General features: G+C 39.5%; 1 protein-coding gene across 2 annotated transcripts in view; it reads right to left on the minus strand.

Annotated features, from left to right (window-relative positions):
• KIF6 (kinesin family member 6) overlaps positions 1–13,921 on the minus strand; it is a 272,771-nt gene that overhangs the window by 31,797 nt on the left and 227,053 nt on the right. For both annotated transcript variants that reach the window (XM_067564771.1, XM_067564772.1), the window contains exon 16: positions 8,267–8,317. In XM_067564771.1, coding sequence (XP_067420872.1) covers positions 8,267–8,317 — 51 coding nt within the window. The remainder of the gene's footprint in view (positions 1–8,266; positions 8,318–13,921) is intronic.

Consider the following 13,921-nt stretch of genomic DNA (forward strand, 5'->3'; position numbering starts at 1 on the left):
TAGTTTGTGATCCACTATAATCCCCAGATCCTTGCTGCAGTACTCCATCCTCCGCAGCCATTTCCCATTTTTGGTGCAATTGATTATTCCTTCCTAAATGTAGTACTGTGGATTTGTCCGTATTGACTTTAATCATGTTTATTTCAGACCATTTCTACAGTTTGTCAAGATCGTTTTGAATTCTAATGCTGTCCTCCAGCATGCTTGCAACCCATCCCACTTGATATCATCCTCAACCTTTATAAGTGAACTCTATATGGTATTATCCAAGTCATTTCTGAAGATATTGAATAGAAATGGACCCAGAACAGATCCCTGTGGGACCCCACTCAATATGCCCTTCCAGTTTGACTGTGAACCATTGATAACTACTCTCGGAGTACAGTTTTCCAACCTGTTGTGCACCCACTTTATACTATGTTCATCTAGGCTATATTTTCCTTGTTTGTTTATGAGAAGGTCATGTGAGACAGTATCAAAAGCTTTACTAAGGTTGAGATATATCACACCTACCGCTTTCCCCCATCCACAAGGCTTGTTACCCTGTCAAAGGAGGGTATCAGGTTAATCTGACATGATTTTTTCTTGACAAATTCATGTTGACTGTTACTTATCACCTTATTATCTTCTAGGTACTTACAAACCAATTGTTTGATTTTTTTTTGCTCTATTATCTTTCCAGGTGTGGAAGTTAAGCTGACATGTCTATAATTGCTTAGGTTGTCCATACTCCCCTTTTTTTACAGAAAGGTACTATATTTGACCTTTTCCCAGTGCCCTGGGATCTCTTTCATCTCCTATGAGTTCTCAAAGATAATCGCTAATGGTTCAGAGATCTCCAGCCAGTTCCTTATGTGTTCTAGGATGTACTTTATTAGGCCCAGTTGACCTGAAGATACCTAACTTGTCTAAGTCATTCTTAACTTGTTCTTCCCCTGTTTTAGTCTCAGATCCTTCCCCATTTACACTGACATTGACTATGTTAGTCGTCCAATCACTGCTAATCTTTTTGGTGAAAACTGAAACAAAAAAAGCATTTAACACTTCAGCCATTGCTGTGTTTTCTGTTATCGTCTTTCCCTCCTCATTGAGTAATGGACCTACTCTGTCCTTGGTCTTCCTCCTGCTTCTAATGTATTTGTAAAATGTTTGGTTTTTTGTTACCCTTTATGTCCCTAGGTAGCTTAATCTCGTTTTGTGCCTTGGCCTTTCAAATTTTGTCCCTACATTTTTTAAAGTTTTTTTTATATTCATCCTTCATAATTTGACCTAGTTTCCACTTTTTGTATGTTTCTTTTTTGAGTTTCAGGTCTTTGAAGATCTGCTAGTTAAGCCAGGATGGTCCCTCCCTTACCATACTTCCTATCTTTCCTATGTATTGGGATACTTTGCTCTTGTGTCCCTAACAATGTCTCTTACTACTAACTCTCCTGAACTCTTTTTTCCCTTAAACTTGCTTCCCATGGGATCTTACCTACCAGTTCTCTGAGTTTGCTAAAGTCTGTCTTCTTGAAGTCCATTGTATTTATTCTGCTGTTTTCCCTCCTAGCATTCCTTAGAATCATTAATTCTATTATTTCATGACCACTTTCACCCAAGTTGCCTTCCCCTTCAAGTTCTCAACCAGTTCATATATCATAATCAAATCTAAAACAGCCTCTCCCCAATGACATTTTCCACATTCTGTAATAAAAAGTTGACTCCAATGCATTCCATGAACTTGTTGGACAATCTGTGACCTGTTGTATTACTTTCCCAATAGATGTCTGGGTAGTTGAAGTCCCCCCATCTCCACCAAGTCCTGTGACACTTCTCCTTCCTCACATGCTATAAAGAGCAGTGATATGGTTAACAACATTAACAGGTAAAGTATCACCATGGGCACCTGTGTTAGCACCCATTGAAGTGAATGGAGTAGCTCATACCACTGGCTTCAAGCTTTCTGCTGACTCAGTAAAACTCTTGCTTCATGGGTCACATTTGGTCATGTTCTGAAGATTTTCTTCACAACCATAGCAAGTGAAAACTTGAAACTGAGACTCTAGAGAACAATTGAGAACTCTGTCTGTGCTCCCCCACTTCCAAAGTGGAATAAAGGTAATTACAGTGCTGGAAGGAGAAGAGAGCTGTTGGCTGATTATGCCCCAAAACACTCAAGACATATTTTGTGTTATGCTATGGACCCTTTGCACTGCTCTGTGGGTGCAAATGGGCTGTACAGTCAGCTTAGCCAGCTACCTAGTATACTAACTGGGAGGTGGGATCATCTCCTTAGATCACATACCCTACTGATCAAAGCCATGCTACCTAGTGGTCAAGTCTGTGGTTGGCTTCAGCACGTAGTCTCTCAAGTCTGGGGTGGGGTGGGGTGTGGCAGTAGTGCCTAGTGGTATAAGTCCAGAGGTTTGGTGATAGCATCTAATGGTGCAAGTCCAGGGGATTGGTGATAGGAAAACCTAGGTCCTCCTGCTCGTCTAGGCTCCAACCCAGGGCCCTAGGGCAAGCAGTTCAGATGTGCAACGCGGGCTAGGGTATCACCCAGCTACGCCCTGGGTTACTTCCTACTACATCCCAGCCTTTCCAGAGGCATGGTGAAGGTCTGGCTAACAGCCCACAAAGCACCCTCTCCAGAAGGGGGTCAGGAGATTCCCTCCCCCAATCACAAACAGCTACTCCACTGTCTCTTCTGCGTGGCTTGCAGTTCCAAGTTGAGGTTGGCCTCAGGGATATGTGAGGCTCCTTCTGGATTCCTGCAGGAGCCACCAACGCAAGTCTGCTCCTTCCTACTTAACACCCTGACTGCGCTATGCTGTGTTTTTTAAGCTCCACATTCACTGATAGCATGCTCAGCAGGCAAGGTTGGGTGAAGCCTCCTGTAACCATGAGGGCTCTTTAACCCTCCCGTTTCCCAATGTGAGGTTCGTACACCCAGCACACTGTCATAGGGGAAATCCTGCAGTGGTATAGAGCCAGGATAGCAGCTGTGCACATTCACAAATTTCTGGCCACTAAAGGAGGGGGCGACGTCTAAGAAGAATGGCATACAGCTGGAGCACTCCTGTACTCCAACACAGACCTGCCCAGCCCCAGAATCAGTGAGGTGCTAAGATGCCAACAAGCCACTTTTGTTTCCACTTTGTAGCTCAAGCCTTGCACAGCTTGACTAGACCTGAGAATCAGGGCTTCTAAATGCAGAATTTACCAATGCTACTTACCAGTCATCCTGTGGAGTTGCAGAATAATGAGGCAGGCCACGCTTAACATCCTATTTCTGTACTACTTCAAAAGAAATGTCTATTTCAAGAAGGCCTGTGGAGACTGCTGGCCACCACAAGGACAGTGAAATGCTGCTGGATGCCAGCACAGTTGAGCTGAACAAAAATCGGCAGTTGTGATACCAAGATCTTGGCCTGTAGTAGGGAAGTTGCTTGATCCTAAAGCCTTTTGTACTTCATGTTTGAGGTACTGTCTGCTGAAGCTGAGGGGATCATATAGGAAGCTTCAATGGAAGCTAGGAATAACCTCAGACTTTTCTCAGGACCTGGCAGTTCAGGATAGCATTCTTGCAAGGATTTCACTTTCAGATGCAGTACTGTCATTCCTGAGGTCAAGATAAAACAGAGAGTCATGTGTGCCTCTGGGGATATTTTAAGATTGAACCTGGTACAGCAATGTTAAAAACTGCTGAAATGGTACAGAAGAGCAATTTTTCTTAATGGAAACAGAAACACCCAACAACAAACAAAAATACAAAACACCCCACAAAAACTAAAGAGAAATTATACAAAGACGGATTCTCTGTGGGCCGGAGGCTTCAGGGAATGTTTAAGAAGATTCCTGTTTTTAAAAAATATTGTTAGAGTTTTAACTTTATATCTACATAAAAGAAAAAAAATCCAAACCACTAGAACTTTCCTAAGATAACTGAAACCTCCTCAAGTACTACAGCAGCAAAGTTCTCACTGCTTGCCCAATCACTGCCTTGAGTGTAAGTTTATTTTTCTGACTGTTTTAACCTCAACAGCAGAGTCAGATACATAAAACCACCTGCTGCAGATGATGTTTAAGTGGTTTGTGGACCCAAAAGAGTGGGTCTGTTAAAATGTGCAACTTTACAATTGTCTAATATTCTAAATTCTGATCTCTCTTGCACTAGTGAAAACCTGGAGTAACTCCACTGACTTCAGTGTATTTTAGGTACTACAATAATAAGAGCAATATAAAACCCTAAGATACATTTCCTGTGCAAATACTTTGTGTGTGTGTGTGTTCAAAATTCACCTTCCATGAATATTTCTAATATCTGTTTAAAAGTTGCTTTTTCTGCAAACATTCCTGTCAGTAAACTAATTTTCTACAACAGCCAAGGAAAGTGAATGCCAAAGGAGCATGAACACAGCCAACATAAATTCCATTTTTTTTTATCCAAGTGAATATTCATGGAATGTTTTTTGAGGTGTTCGCCCAACTTTACTATTGATATCCTTGTGCTAGGATTAGTGGAAAATTTATGCTTTTAAACAAACATAACCTGATCCACCTCCTTTCAATCTCAGAATTCCAAAAATAACTCTCAAGGCTAAGCATTACCAATTGTTTTCCATCAAACCAATAGAAACATTGGAGAAATTAAATTCAGCCACAAGAGAAATGGCCTTAATGCCACTAGAGGTCACTCTAAGAATTAAGTCAGTACACTGCTAGTAGTAACTGTGAACTCTTACAGAAATAGATTGTTGTTGCTTCAGCTTTCAAACACAAATATCCAGAGGAACAGAACATACTGTGATATTGTAGTATAATCAAAATTATGAAATATTAAGAGAAATTGCTCTTCTGTACCACTTCCATTCATGCCATCATCCTTAGGTCACTTGGTAGCATTACACACCAACTGAGCAGATTGCTTCTGTTTTGCTTAAAATTTAGTGAACTTTAAAGACTGAAAAACTCAGTTATGTGCAAATACATGTACACATTCACACAAATATATAGGAGGTACCAAATTATAAGGCTTTCTTCTGACACTTAGCTGCATAGGGCAGTGGGTTTTTTTTGTTTGGTTTGGTTTTTTTGCTTATCTCCTGCCACTGAGGAGAAAATAATACTTAAACTTTTGGACTACTTAGTAGATAACAGTTGGATTGTTCCTGGAAATGCCTTTAAATAGTTTGTGCATAAGACATTGACTTTCAATGCCAGAAATGATTATGTTAAATCAGGTCATTTTTATTTCAATTAAAGCTGTTATCCTCCATGGACTGCCTTGGATCTGTCTGAGAAAACTAAGACTACCACTTTTCTCAGTTTCTGCCATTTTGTGATTGAAAACACTTGTGTCCCCTTCGGTCATGACATTACTATAGATGGAGAACTTGTTTCTTCACATGAACAATTTTAAATGGCTTCTCAGTTATGAAAAATAAGGTGATGGAAGAAACTGAGCTCAGTTTAAATTGGGGGAATAAGCATGAGGTAAACCAGTGTTTCTCAAAATGTGGAGTGTCATTCCCCCATAGGAGTGTGCGAAGAACTAGTTGAGAGTCATGGACACATCTTTCAATCATCCTCCAGAGTTTCAGCTTACATTTTTTAAAAACCAAGTATATCTCTAGTTGCTATGGCTGCAGAGAAAACTCCAAAACATGATCTAAGTATAATTAATTCAGCAAGGTCTGCCTGAGTTTGCAAATATCCATTGGAACAATAGCTCTGAGGTGTGAACTGCCCTATTCATTTGAATGAGTGCTAATTAGAGCTCCAAGAATAACTCATAGCATTCACTGGTAACTCCTAAAACAAAACAAACAAGCAAACAAACAAAAACTAAACAATATCATCACCACACCTAACCACAAACACACAACCCAATAAACCCCCAAAACCATTTAAAAAAAATTGTCCAATCAAAAAGTGTGTGGGGGGGGGGAAGGTGGGGGTCAAATGAAATGTTTTGTTTACATTTTGACCTTTTTAAAAGGTTTTTGGTTGTTTCATAAATAAAATTAAAGGAAATTTTGAAACAAAAAGTAATTTTGAACCTAAAAAATATAAAAACATTTTGATTAAAAAACGTTGTAAAGGCTTTTTTGACAAACAATTTGGTGAAATCGACACAAATTTGCAAAATGTTTCTGGGTTACGAAATCTGCATTTTTCATCAAAAAACAAAAAATGCTTTATGCGAAAAATTTCACCCAGCTCTAAAATGTTAAGCAAAACTCGAGAGAGCTATGGCAAAGGCCATATACTCCAACCTGAATGATCATATCCCATCTTAATCCAGTGCAGGAGTTAAACTGCACTAAAACTTCTGCTATCAACCTATGCCAGAGCTGAGAGATCTGAATCAGACACAGGAGACAGCTGTTGAAGTCTTGTTGTGGGGACCCAAGGAGATCAACAGACAATAGGAAATTAGTTAACCATCTCTGACTCACCCAGTCATTTCACATAGTGTGGGGAGTGGGGTTTTTCAAAGAAAGTTTTGCCCAGGTGCTCAGTGGGATTTGCCCCCTTCAAGACTAGAGCATGAATACCAAGTTTCTGACCAAACCTAATTTCTACAGCTAAATTATAAATCCTGGCAAAACAGTTTTGTAATAAAAATGATGACAAAACAAGACACTCTTTGACTCTGAAATCTGAAGATAGGTTCCTCCGTGAGGGCCAAATCTGCCCTCCTTACCCAAGTTAAATTGCTTCTTCCTCTGCAAGCAGCCCTATTGAAAACAATGGTACCACTAACAGAGTAATATACTACATAATGGACATAAAGTTGGTTCAACTGGTGTCTAAATGAGTATCTTAGGAAGCAGCACCTTTTCTCATTCACTGACTGGCGTTGCTATTTCCTAATGTGTTCAGTGGGCTCCAAAGAAAACAAGCAGCTCAGTGGTAGGAGGGACTTAAAAACATATATAAAAAAATGAAGGTAGAAAATTGGGATGAAGAATGGGAGAAAAGAAAAGATGAGAGAGAAAGGAGAAAAAAGAGAGCAAATGGAGCTGGTTGAACCTAATAAGGAAGCACAGAACTTTTCAACTTTTATTATACATGTCAGTATTGAAGAGAGAAATAAGAACATTTCAGAATAGTTGAGCAAATGAGTAGCTCGTGGTGTGTTTCTTTATTAAGTGGATGTCATCTAAGTGCTATAGGTGGGTCATGTCACTCCAAAAACTTTGAAACCCTAAACTCAAAATATGCCTTTTACTGCAATCTAGAGAAAACATTTTAAAATGAACATATCAAAAAGCATCTGTATGTGTGTGACGCTCTGTAGGGCAAGCTGGATGGGGCAGGTGAAAGGCGTGACAGATATGACAATAAATTGGACAAACCTTAGTGAATTAAGTCAAAGTATTTTAGCAGGTCATTATGTTAAACATTCAAATGATTATGTTATTGTGGAATGGTATGTAACTTCTTTTAAGAGGGAGACAGGACTAATGTAAACAGTGGGAAGTGTTATGTGCTTCAAGGACTCTTGTAAAACAATGGACCAGACAAGATTGAGTTTTTAATTGAGTGGGGGTCCTAGGAAATATTAGGAAGAAGGGAATGCGACTTAGACAGCTCAAGAGCCATCTACTTGAAGCTGCATCTTGAAGAGAAACTCACTGTATGGCTGATTACCTATTCGTGGTCTCTTCAAAAGCCCAAACTGGATAAAAGAGGGACTCATTAACTCATGTTGGTTCCAAGCTAAACCTGTGACGAATTTGTGATCATAGGAAAAACCTCTATGTAGGGTTTGAAGAACTAATCACCCATGTTGGAGTTGGGGGCAGGAGAGTGATCTTTGGTAAGCTTATTAGCATGAGCGTAGGTTGTTTTATTGTTTTTAATAGGTTTTCTCTGTAATGATGTTGGGCAAGAGAAAGAAAGTCATAATGACTCTTTAGCCTCGTGGTTAGGCTAACTACTGGGCCAAAAGTTATGAGGGGGCATGACCAACACTACTACACTGTCCTCCTATTTTGTGAATCTGGCCCCCCAATTTTTTTTTAGTTTTGGGTTCACCAACCCTGCATTTTTTGGCAAATAAAGTATTCCTTTGAAACATTTTTTCCAGTTCTACACAATATGAGGAAAAAATGCATCAACTATTGCAGGAAATTCATAATCCAAAAATTTTAAAAAGCCACAATGTTTTGTTTGATCTCAATTGAATGTATTATATTCACACTCAGTGTAAACACTTGGAAGTGCCCTCTCTTCCAAATACACTTTTATGATTCATACAAGAACATGCTGCTCTTACCTAAAGCTGCCCTTTGCATGTGACGCTGGGTTCTCTCTCCTTTCAGATGGTCTGTGAAAGATACAAAGTGCAAATGGTTAAAAAGCTTTCAAATCTGAGAGACTAATGAACTCATTAGTTGCCTCCCACCATTTGGAATTCCTCATGATGCCAATCAAATTAAAGGTACCTTCCACATGGGTCGACAGAAGTGGAAGTGCCTTCCTATCCCTCCTCCACTTATCTACTGTAGCTAAACTGGAGCAGGTATTTTTGGCCCCATATATCCTAAAACATAACTTTGTCCAATGAAAAACACTGGAAATTAAGCTATATTCTTCTGGCAGTAAAGTCAAGCACTATCACAGGATAATGATCTCCTGCTGCTAGATACAAAAGAAGGCCAAGCAAGGCGGAAATAGAATAGAAAGTATTCATTTAAACAGACTTAGAGAAGCTAGAGATGGAAAAGTGTACTTAGGTCATCCAGTCCATCTCTCTGCTAGTGCAGAATTGGTTCCTTATTGGTTTTGTCCAAACCAATTTTAAATATCTCAGGTGATAGAATTTCCACAATTTTCACCCCTTGATAACCTTATTCTCAAGATGTCACATATTCACATTCTGACTTTTCCCTTTCTGAATTTCATTATCTTATTACTCCTAAGCTATGTTGCATGACCTGTGCAATTCCCCTTCCCAATTCTGTTATCAAGTGCCCTTTGATCATGTGGTACTGGTTTAGGGCAACAATTATTTTGAATCATAAGTAGATTGCTGGATGAATAGCCATTATTCATTGATAAAAAGTTTAACCAATTAAAAAAAAATGCAACTTCAGCCAGCGTGTGTGTTTTGAGAACAGAACAGATTTTCTATCTTCCCAAGATTTCAAATTAAAACAATTTCTAGACAGAGATTTGGACATGTAGCTGTACCTCTGGATACTGGGGAGAGGAAAATGCAAAACCTGAGGATGGATTTAGCTTTTCCAAACTGACCGTATGTTATATGATTACATATATTTCAAGCTAAAATTTAAGAGCAAGTCGTTGCAAATATGCACATATATGCTATGCTAATCACTGCAAATTAATTAAAGATGTCATGTGTTTAAGAGGAGTGCCTTAGAGAAGGAGGAAAAGGAAAACATAAAACAGCAAAGATCTTAAGCACCAGGCAGCTCCATTTCTTGAGACTCAGTGAACCAAAAGGAGTTAAATGTCTCAGAGAATTAACAGAATAATTCTTAAACATTTAATAGTCTTATTACAGTATATATGGGTCAGCAATATTTTAGATTATAACAGCCAACCTATAACATACTCTGTGGATATGTCTCCACTGCAATCACAGGGTGTGACTGCAGCTTGTGTAGAAATATCCAAGCTTGCTTTAACCTAGCTAGGTTAACCAAAGCAGTGAAGTCAGGCAGCATGGGTTTCAGTGGGACTGCACTAACCTGCCCAGAACCCTGGGTAATTACTTGGGTGGCCATGCTGAAGTCCATGCTGCCCCAGCATCACTGCTCTGGGACCTGAGCTAACTAAATTAAGGCTAGTGTGGGTATGTCTTCACAAGCTGCAATCACACCTGGGACTGCAGTGTAAATACACCTTACATGTTTCTTGGATTTCAAATACATCCTCCCATTCCTTGTCTGAATAAGAGAGACTGTGGAGTCAGACTCCTATGTTGTTGCACAGTATAAAGATTTACTTTTTTCAGTGTTTTCTAACCAATCTGTTGTATCTCTAAGCAGAGAGGTTATGAATTCAAGGATACCAAGATGCGGTGATTCTAGGGTGGGCATGGTTTAAAAAAAAGATATGTTAACATTTATTTAGAAAGGAAGAATGGTAGTTAGCAGGACTTCACTCCCACTATCCTCAGCTGATTAGAGAGAGAAAAGTTTGTAGTACATTTGATTGTAAAATACTTAATGGTCACTTTGATATATGTCTAAGATGCTAAAAACTCTTCTGAACTAAGCATCACACTTAAAATATTTTGTTGAAAAATACAAATAGCTGATTTGTCTCAGAGCTGAACAGAAAGGAGTGTTTATGTTACTCAGGTTTGGTCTATGGCTTAACAGTTTTACTGGTATAACTATGTTGGTTAAAAGTGTGATCCCTCCCCCCCCCCATTGAAATACTTAGACTAGTAAAAGCCCTAGTGTGAGCACAGTTATAGTTGTATTAAAGTGACTTAGACCAGTCAACATTGCAAACTTCTGCCAGGATACTATGTCAGCGAGGGGTATGATATGGGTATGATTTGTGACCAGCAGAGCTGTGCCAGAAAAAGCCCCTAGGGTAGACACATTTATCCCAGAAAAATTGTGCATTTGCTCGCACAGTTTATTTCACTCAAGAGGGGTCTGAAAAGTGCATTTTTTCTGGTTTAGGCTGCATTCACACAAGGAGGCTTTGCCAGTAAATTATACCAGTATAGTTATACTGACAAAGCCTTTCAAGAGTAGACCTGGTCTTCTACTAATATAAATTATTATTCCCCTACTCATATGATAATAACTATACTGGTATAAAGCACTTTTATAACTGCATCCACACTGAAGAGGTTGTACCACATTAACTATACTGGTACAGGTAAAGTGGAACAACTGTCCAGTGTAGACTAGTCCTCAGATAGTTAGAAACACTTGGGACAGATCATCTGTTTCTGGTGTACCCAAAACTTCACATGAACTCTCTGGGGGAAGGAGAGCCCACCCTGTGATGTTCAGTGCCAATGGAAGTTTTCAGTATACAAGGGATGTAGGATTGATCCCTTTTTTTGCAAGTGTGTTTCCAAATTTGACAAGGGCCTCAGGCTATTCCTGTACTAAATACTCTTCTTAAAATTATCAAACAAATATAGATCTTTAAGTATTGAGAAGCAGATAAATTGAAAGAAATGCAAAAAACCCCAAATAACTCCCCAAACCCAAACCCTCAATTAAATGAGCTGCTGTTTTCAGTACTGATTTAACTAGACAGAGCAGATCACAGTGAACTGGTTGTTACAGAAAAAGATTCAATTAAACAATTGTTCAATCCAAACATCTTTTGTGCTTTGAAATAGTTAGAATACAACTCTGCTGGACACACTTCTCAATGAAATTTGATTACACAAATAATTGAGTTTTAATATTACTTTTTGCCACTCTGAATTTTTAAACTACTCATACACTCTGTATTGTGTCCTATTAGGTGATGTTGATCACACTGCACTGAGCCCTGCAGTACCTATATAACAATTTATAACATGATCTGACTAACGTATTTTAATGTGATTAACCCAATGCAATGCCTTAAATCCAAATGTTTCTGGAAGCTAACTGTGGATGTGTGTAAATGGCATTGCTGTCCTGATGTAATCTAAAGAGCCCTAAGTATTCCTTTCTCAAGGGTAACTCATTGATTTGGAATGATAATTCCACTGTCAGGACATAAAGGTCTCCTAAGCTATTTGAATTGGCTGTTCAGCAGCAAAAAAAAGTACTGCTGACAATGGGGATTAAAAAGGAAATGACTTTCATGTCTGATTTGTAGTTTTAAGCACAGTAATTACTCTCGGACTTTGCTGAAAACAGCCTAGAGAGATTCAAACTGCTTTGAAGTACCTTAAAGAGCCACCAAGTGAGTGACAACGAGGTCAACTGAATGTGAAACAAACAAGCAAGCAAATCAATGAAGAAGAGATAAAATTGGCTGAGGACAGCCTGAAATCAATAACAAATAAATGGAAATACAAGATGTTAGTTAATGGGTTTTGGAATGACAGCCAACGGGCGCAATATTCAGGTATCTTGAGTTTACTTTCAGCACAGCTGGGGGAGGATGGTAAGGGGCATGAGGTGGATCTAAATCACCTTGCTGTGTCACCCACCTTGAGTTGGCCGGATGCTGAAGAGGCTCTGAGTCCAAGAGTATGTCTATACAACAGCCAGGAGGTGTGATTCTTAGCTCAAATAGATGTACATGTGTTAGCGTTGCTGAAGCTAATGCCTAAAACTAACAGTGTAGTCACAGCTACATCTCAGGTTAGCTGCCCTGGTACAATCCCACCCAACCCTCAGGATATTTATTCGAATGGTTAGCCCAAGCCTCCACTGTCACACTGCAATTTTAGCATGCTAGCTTGAGCAGAGCTAGTGTATGCATAAGTCTATCCTAACTGAGAATGACACATCCCAGCTGCTATATAGGCATACCCTAACTTAGAACAGCCTAAAGGTTGCTCTAAATTATTCTGGCTCCAGCCATATGTTGTGTCATCCAATGATCTGGCAAAGTACCATATGTTTTAACTTATCCCCTCCCGCCGTTAGTACACGCCCTGTCCACCTCTGATACGACCCCTGCATGGAGGTCTAAGGTGATGTGGTGCAGAGATGTTTACATTGACTTCACACCACACAAAGATTCCCATGTGTGACACTGTCTGGATTGGGGTGACCATTTATAATATTATTGATATCAATATTGCAAAATTACAGTAATTCGTACGAGATATGGCATGTCAGGTACCATTGGAAAGGTTATAATTCACTAAGAATGATAAGCACATTTATATGTATGTGTCAATTTTGTATTCTAAGTTCTAAATATGTATGGCATATTTGTATTTCAATTTGCGCTGTGTTTCTGGGTGACACCCCAGACAGGATGGCAGCAGCACTAACCCTGCTTAATGGCCCATCAAGGGAACTCACAGGAACAATGAAAGAATCCAGTGAAAGAACCCAGGAGCTACACCTTATGAGTCACCAGGGCATGTACAGAACATGCCTATGGACCGGGGACTCAGAGACTTTTCCATGCCATTTGCTGTGTGGCTGTGTTTGGGACAAGTCACATGACAAAGGAACATACAAGGCAGCTGCACCATCCCCATCTTGTCTTTATTCCTGCTTCCTAACTCTGGATCAACTCATCTATAATTGAAGCTGTGAAACTAAGAACTGAGAGACCCATCTAGGCACTGGGTGTACACCAAAGGAACTGTACAAGCCTGCAAACTCCACAATTCTACTAAGGGCCTGATATATATGGACTTTAAAGTCATTTGTATGTATCTGATTGCTTTGACCATTTAATATTTCACTTCTCATTTGTTTCTTTCCTTCTATAATAAACCTTTAGTTTTAGTTACTAAAGGATTCGCTGGCAGCATGGTATGCTGTGTAAGATCCAAACTTATATTGGTCTGGTAATGTGACTGACCATTTGGGGATCAGGAGAACATTTTGGTAAAGGGAATAGAGTTTTAAATAACTTATCTCTTTACTGGACCTAGTTGCTGACCGGGAGCCAGAGACTGAAATTCAGTAAAAGGGGCTGTGTTTGATAACCAGTGTGGGGAATCAGAAGCATTATTTGTAACTAGCTGGTGACTCTAACTGCATGTTAGTCACCAGTTTGGTAGAATCTGCTCTTCTTTTGGCAGCCTGCCCTGACTGTGGCATTTTCAGGTAGGCTACTCTAGGCATGGATGGCTCAGACCATGTTAAGGGGAATCCTTTGCTACTTCTTTATGGAAGCTTTCTAGCAACACAAAACAGAGTGAAACAGCAGCCAAGGACTGAGCCCAAGATCTTTAATTATAAATATTATTCATATAAATCCTTGCATCTTTTCTGTTTATCCATGATCTGGAGCTCAACAGATC

The sequence above is a fragment of the Emydura macquarii genome, unplaced genomic scaffold, assembly GCF_026122565.2.
Source record: "Emydura macquarii macquarii isolate MOO-44397 ecotype Brisbane River unplaced genomic scaffold, CSIRO-AGI_Emac_v2 contig_2676, whole genome shotgun sequence".
NCBI lineage: Eukaryota > Metazoa > Chordata > Testudines > Chelidae > Emydura > Emydura macquarii.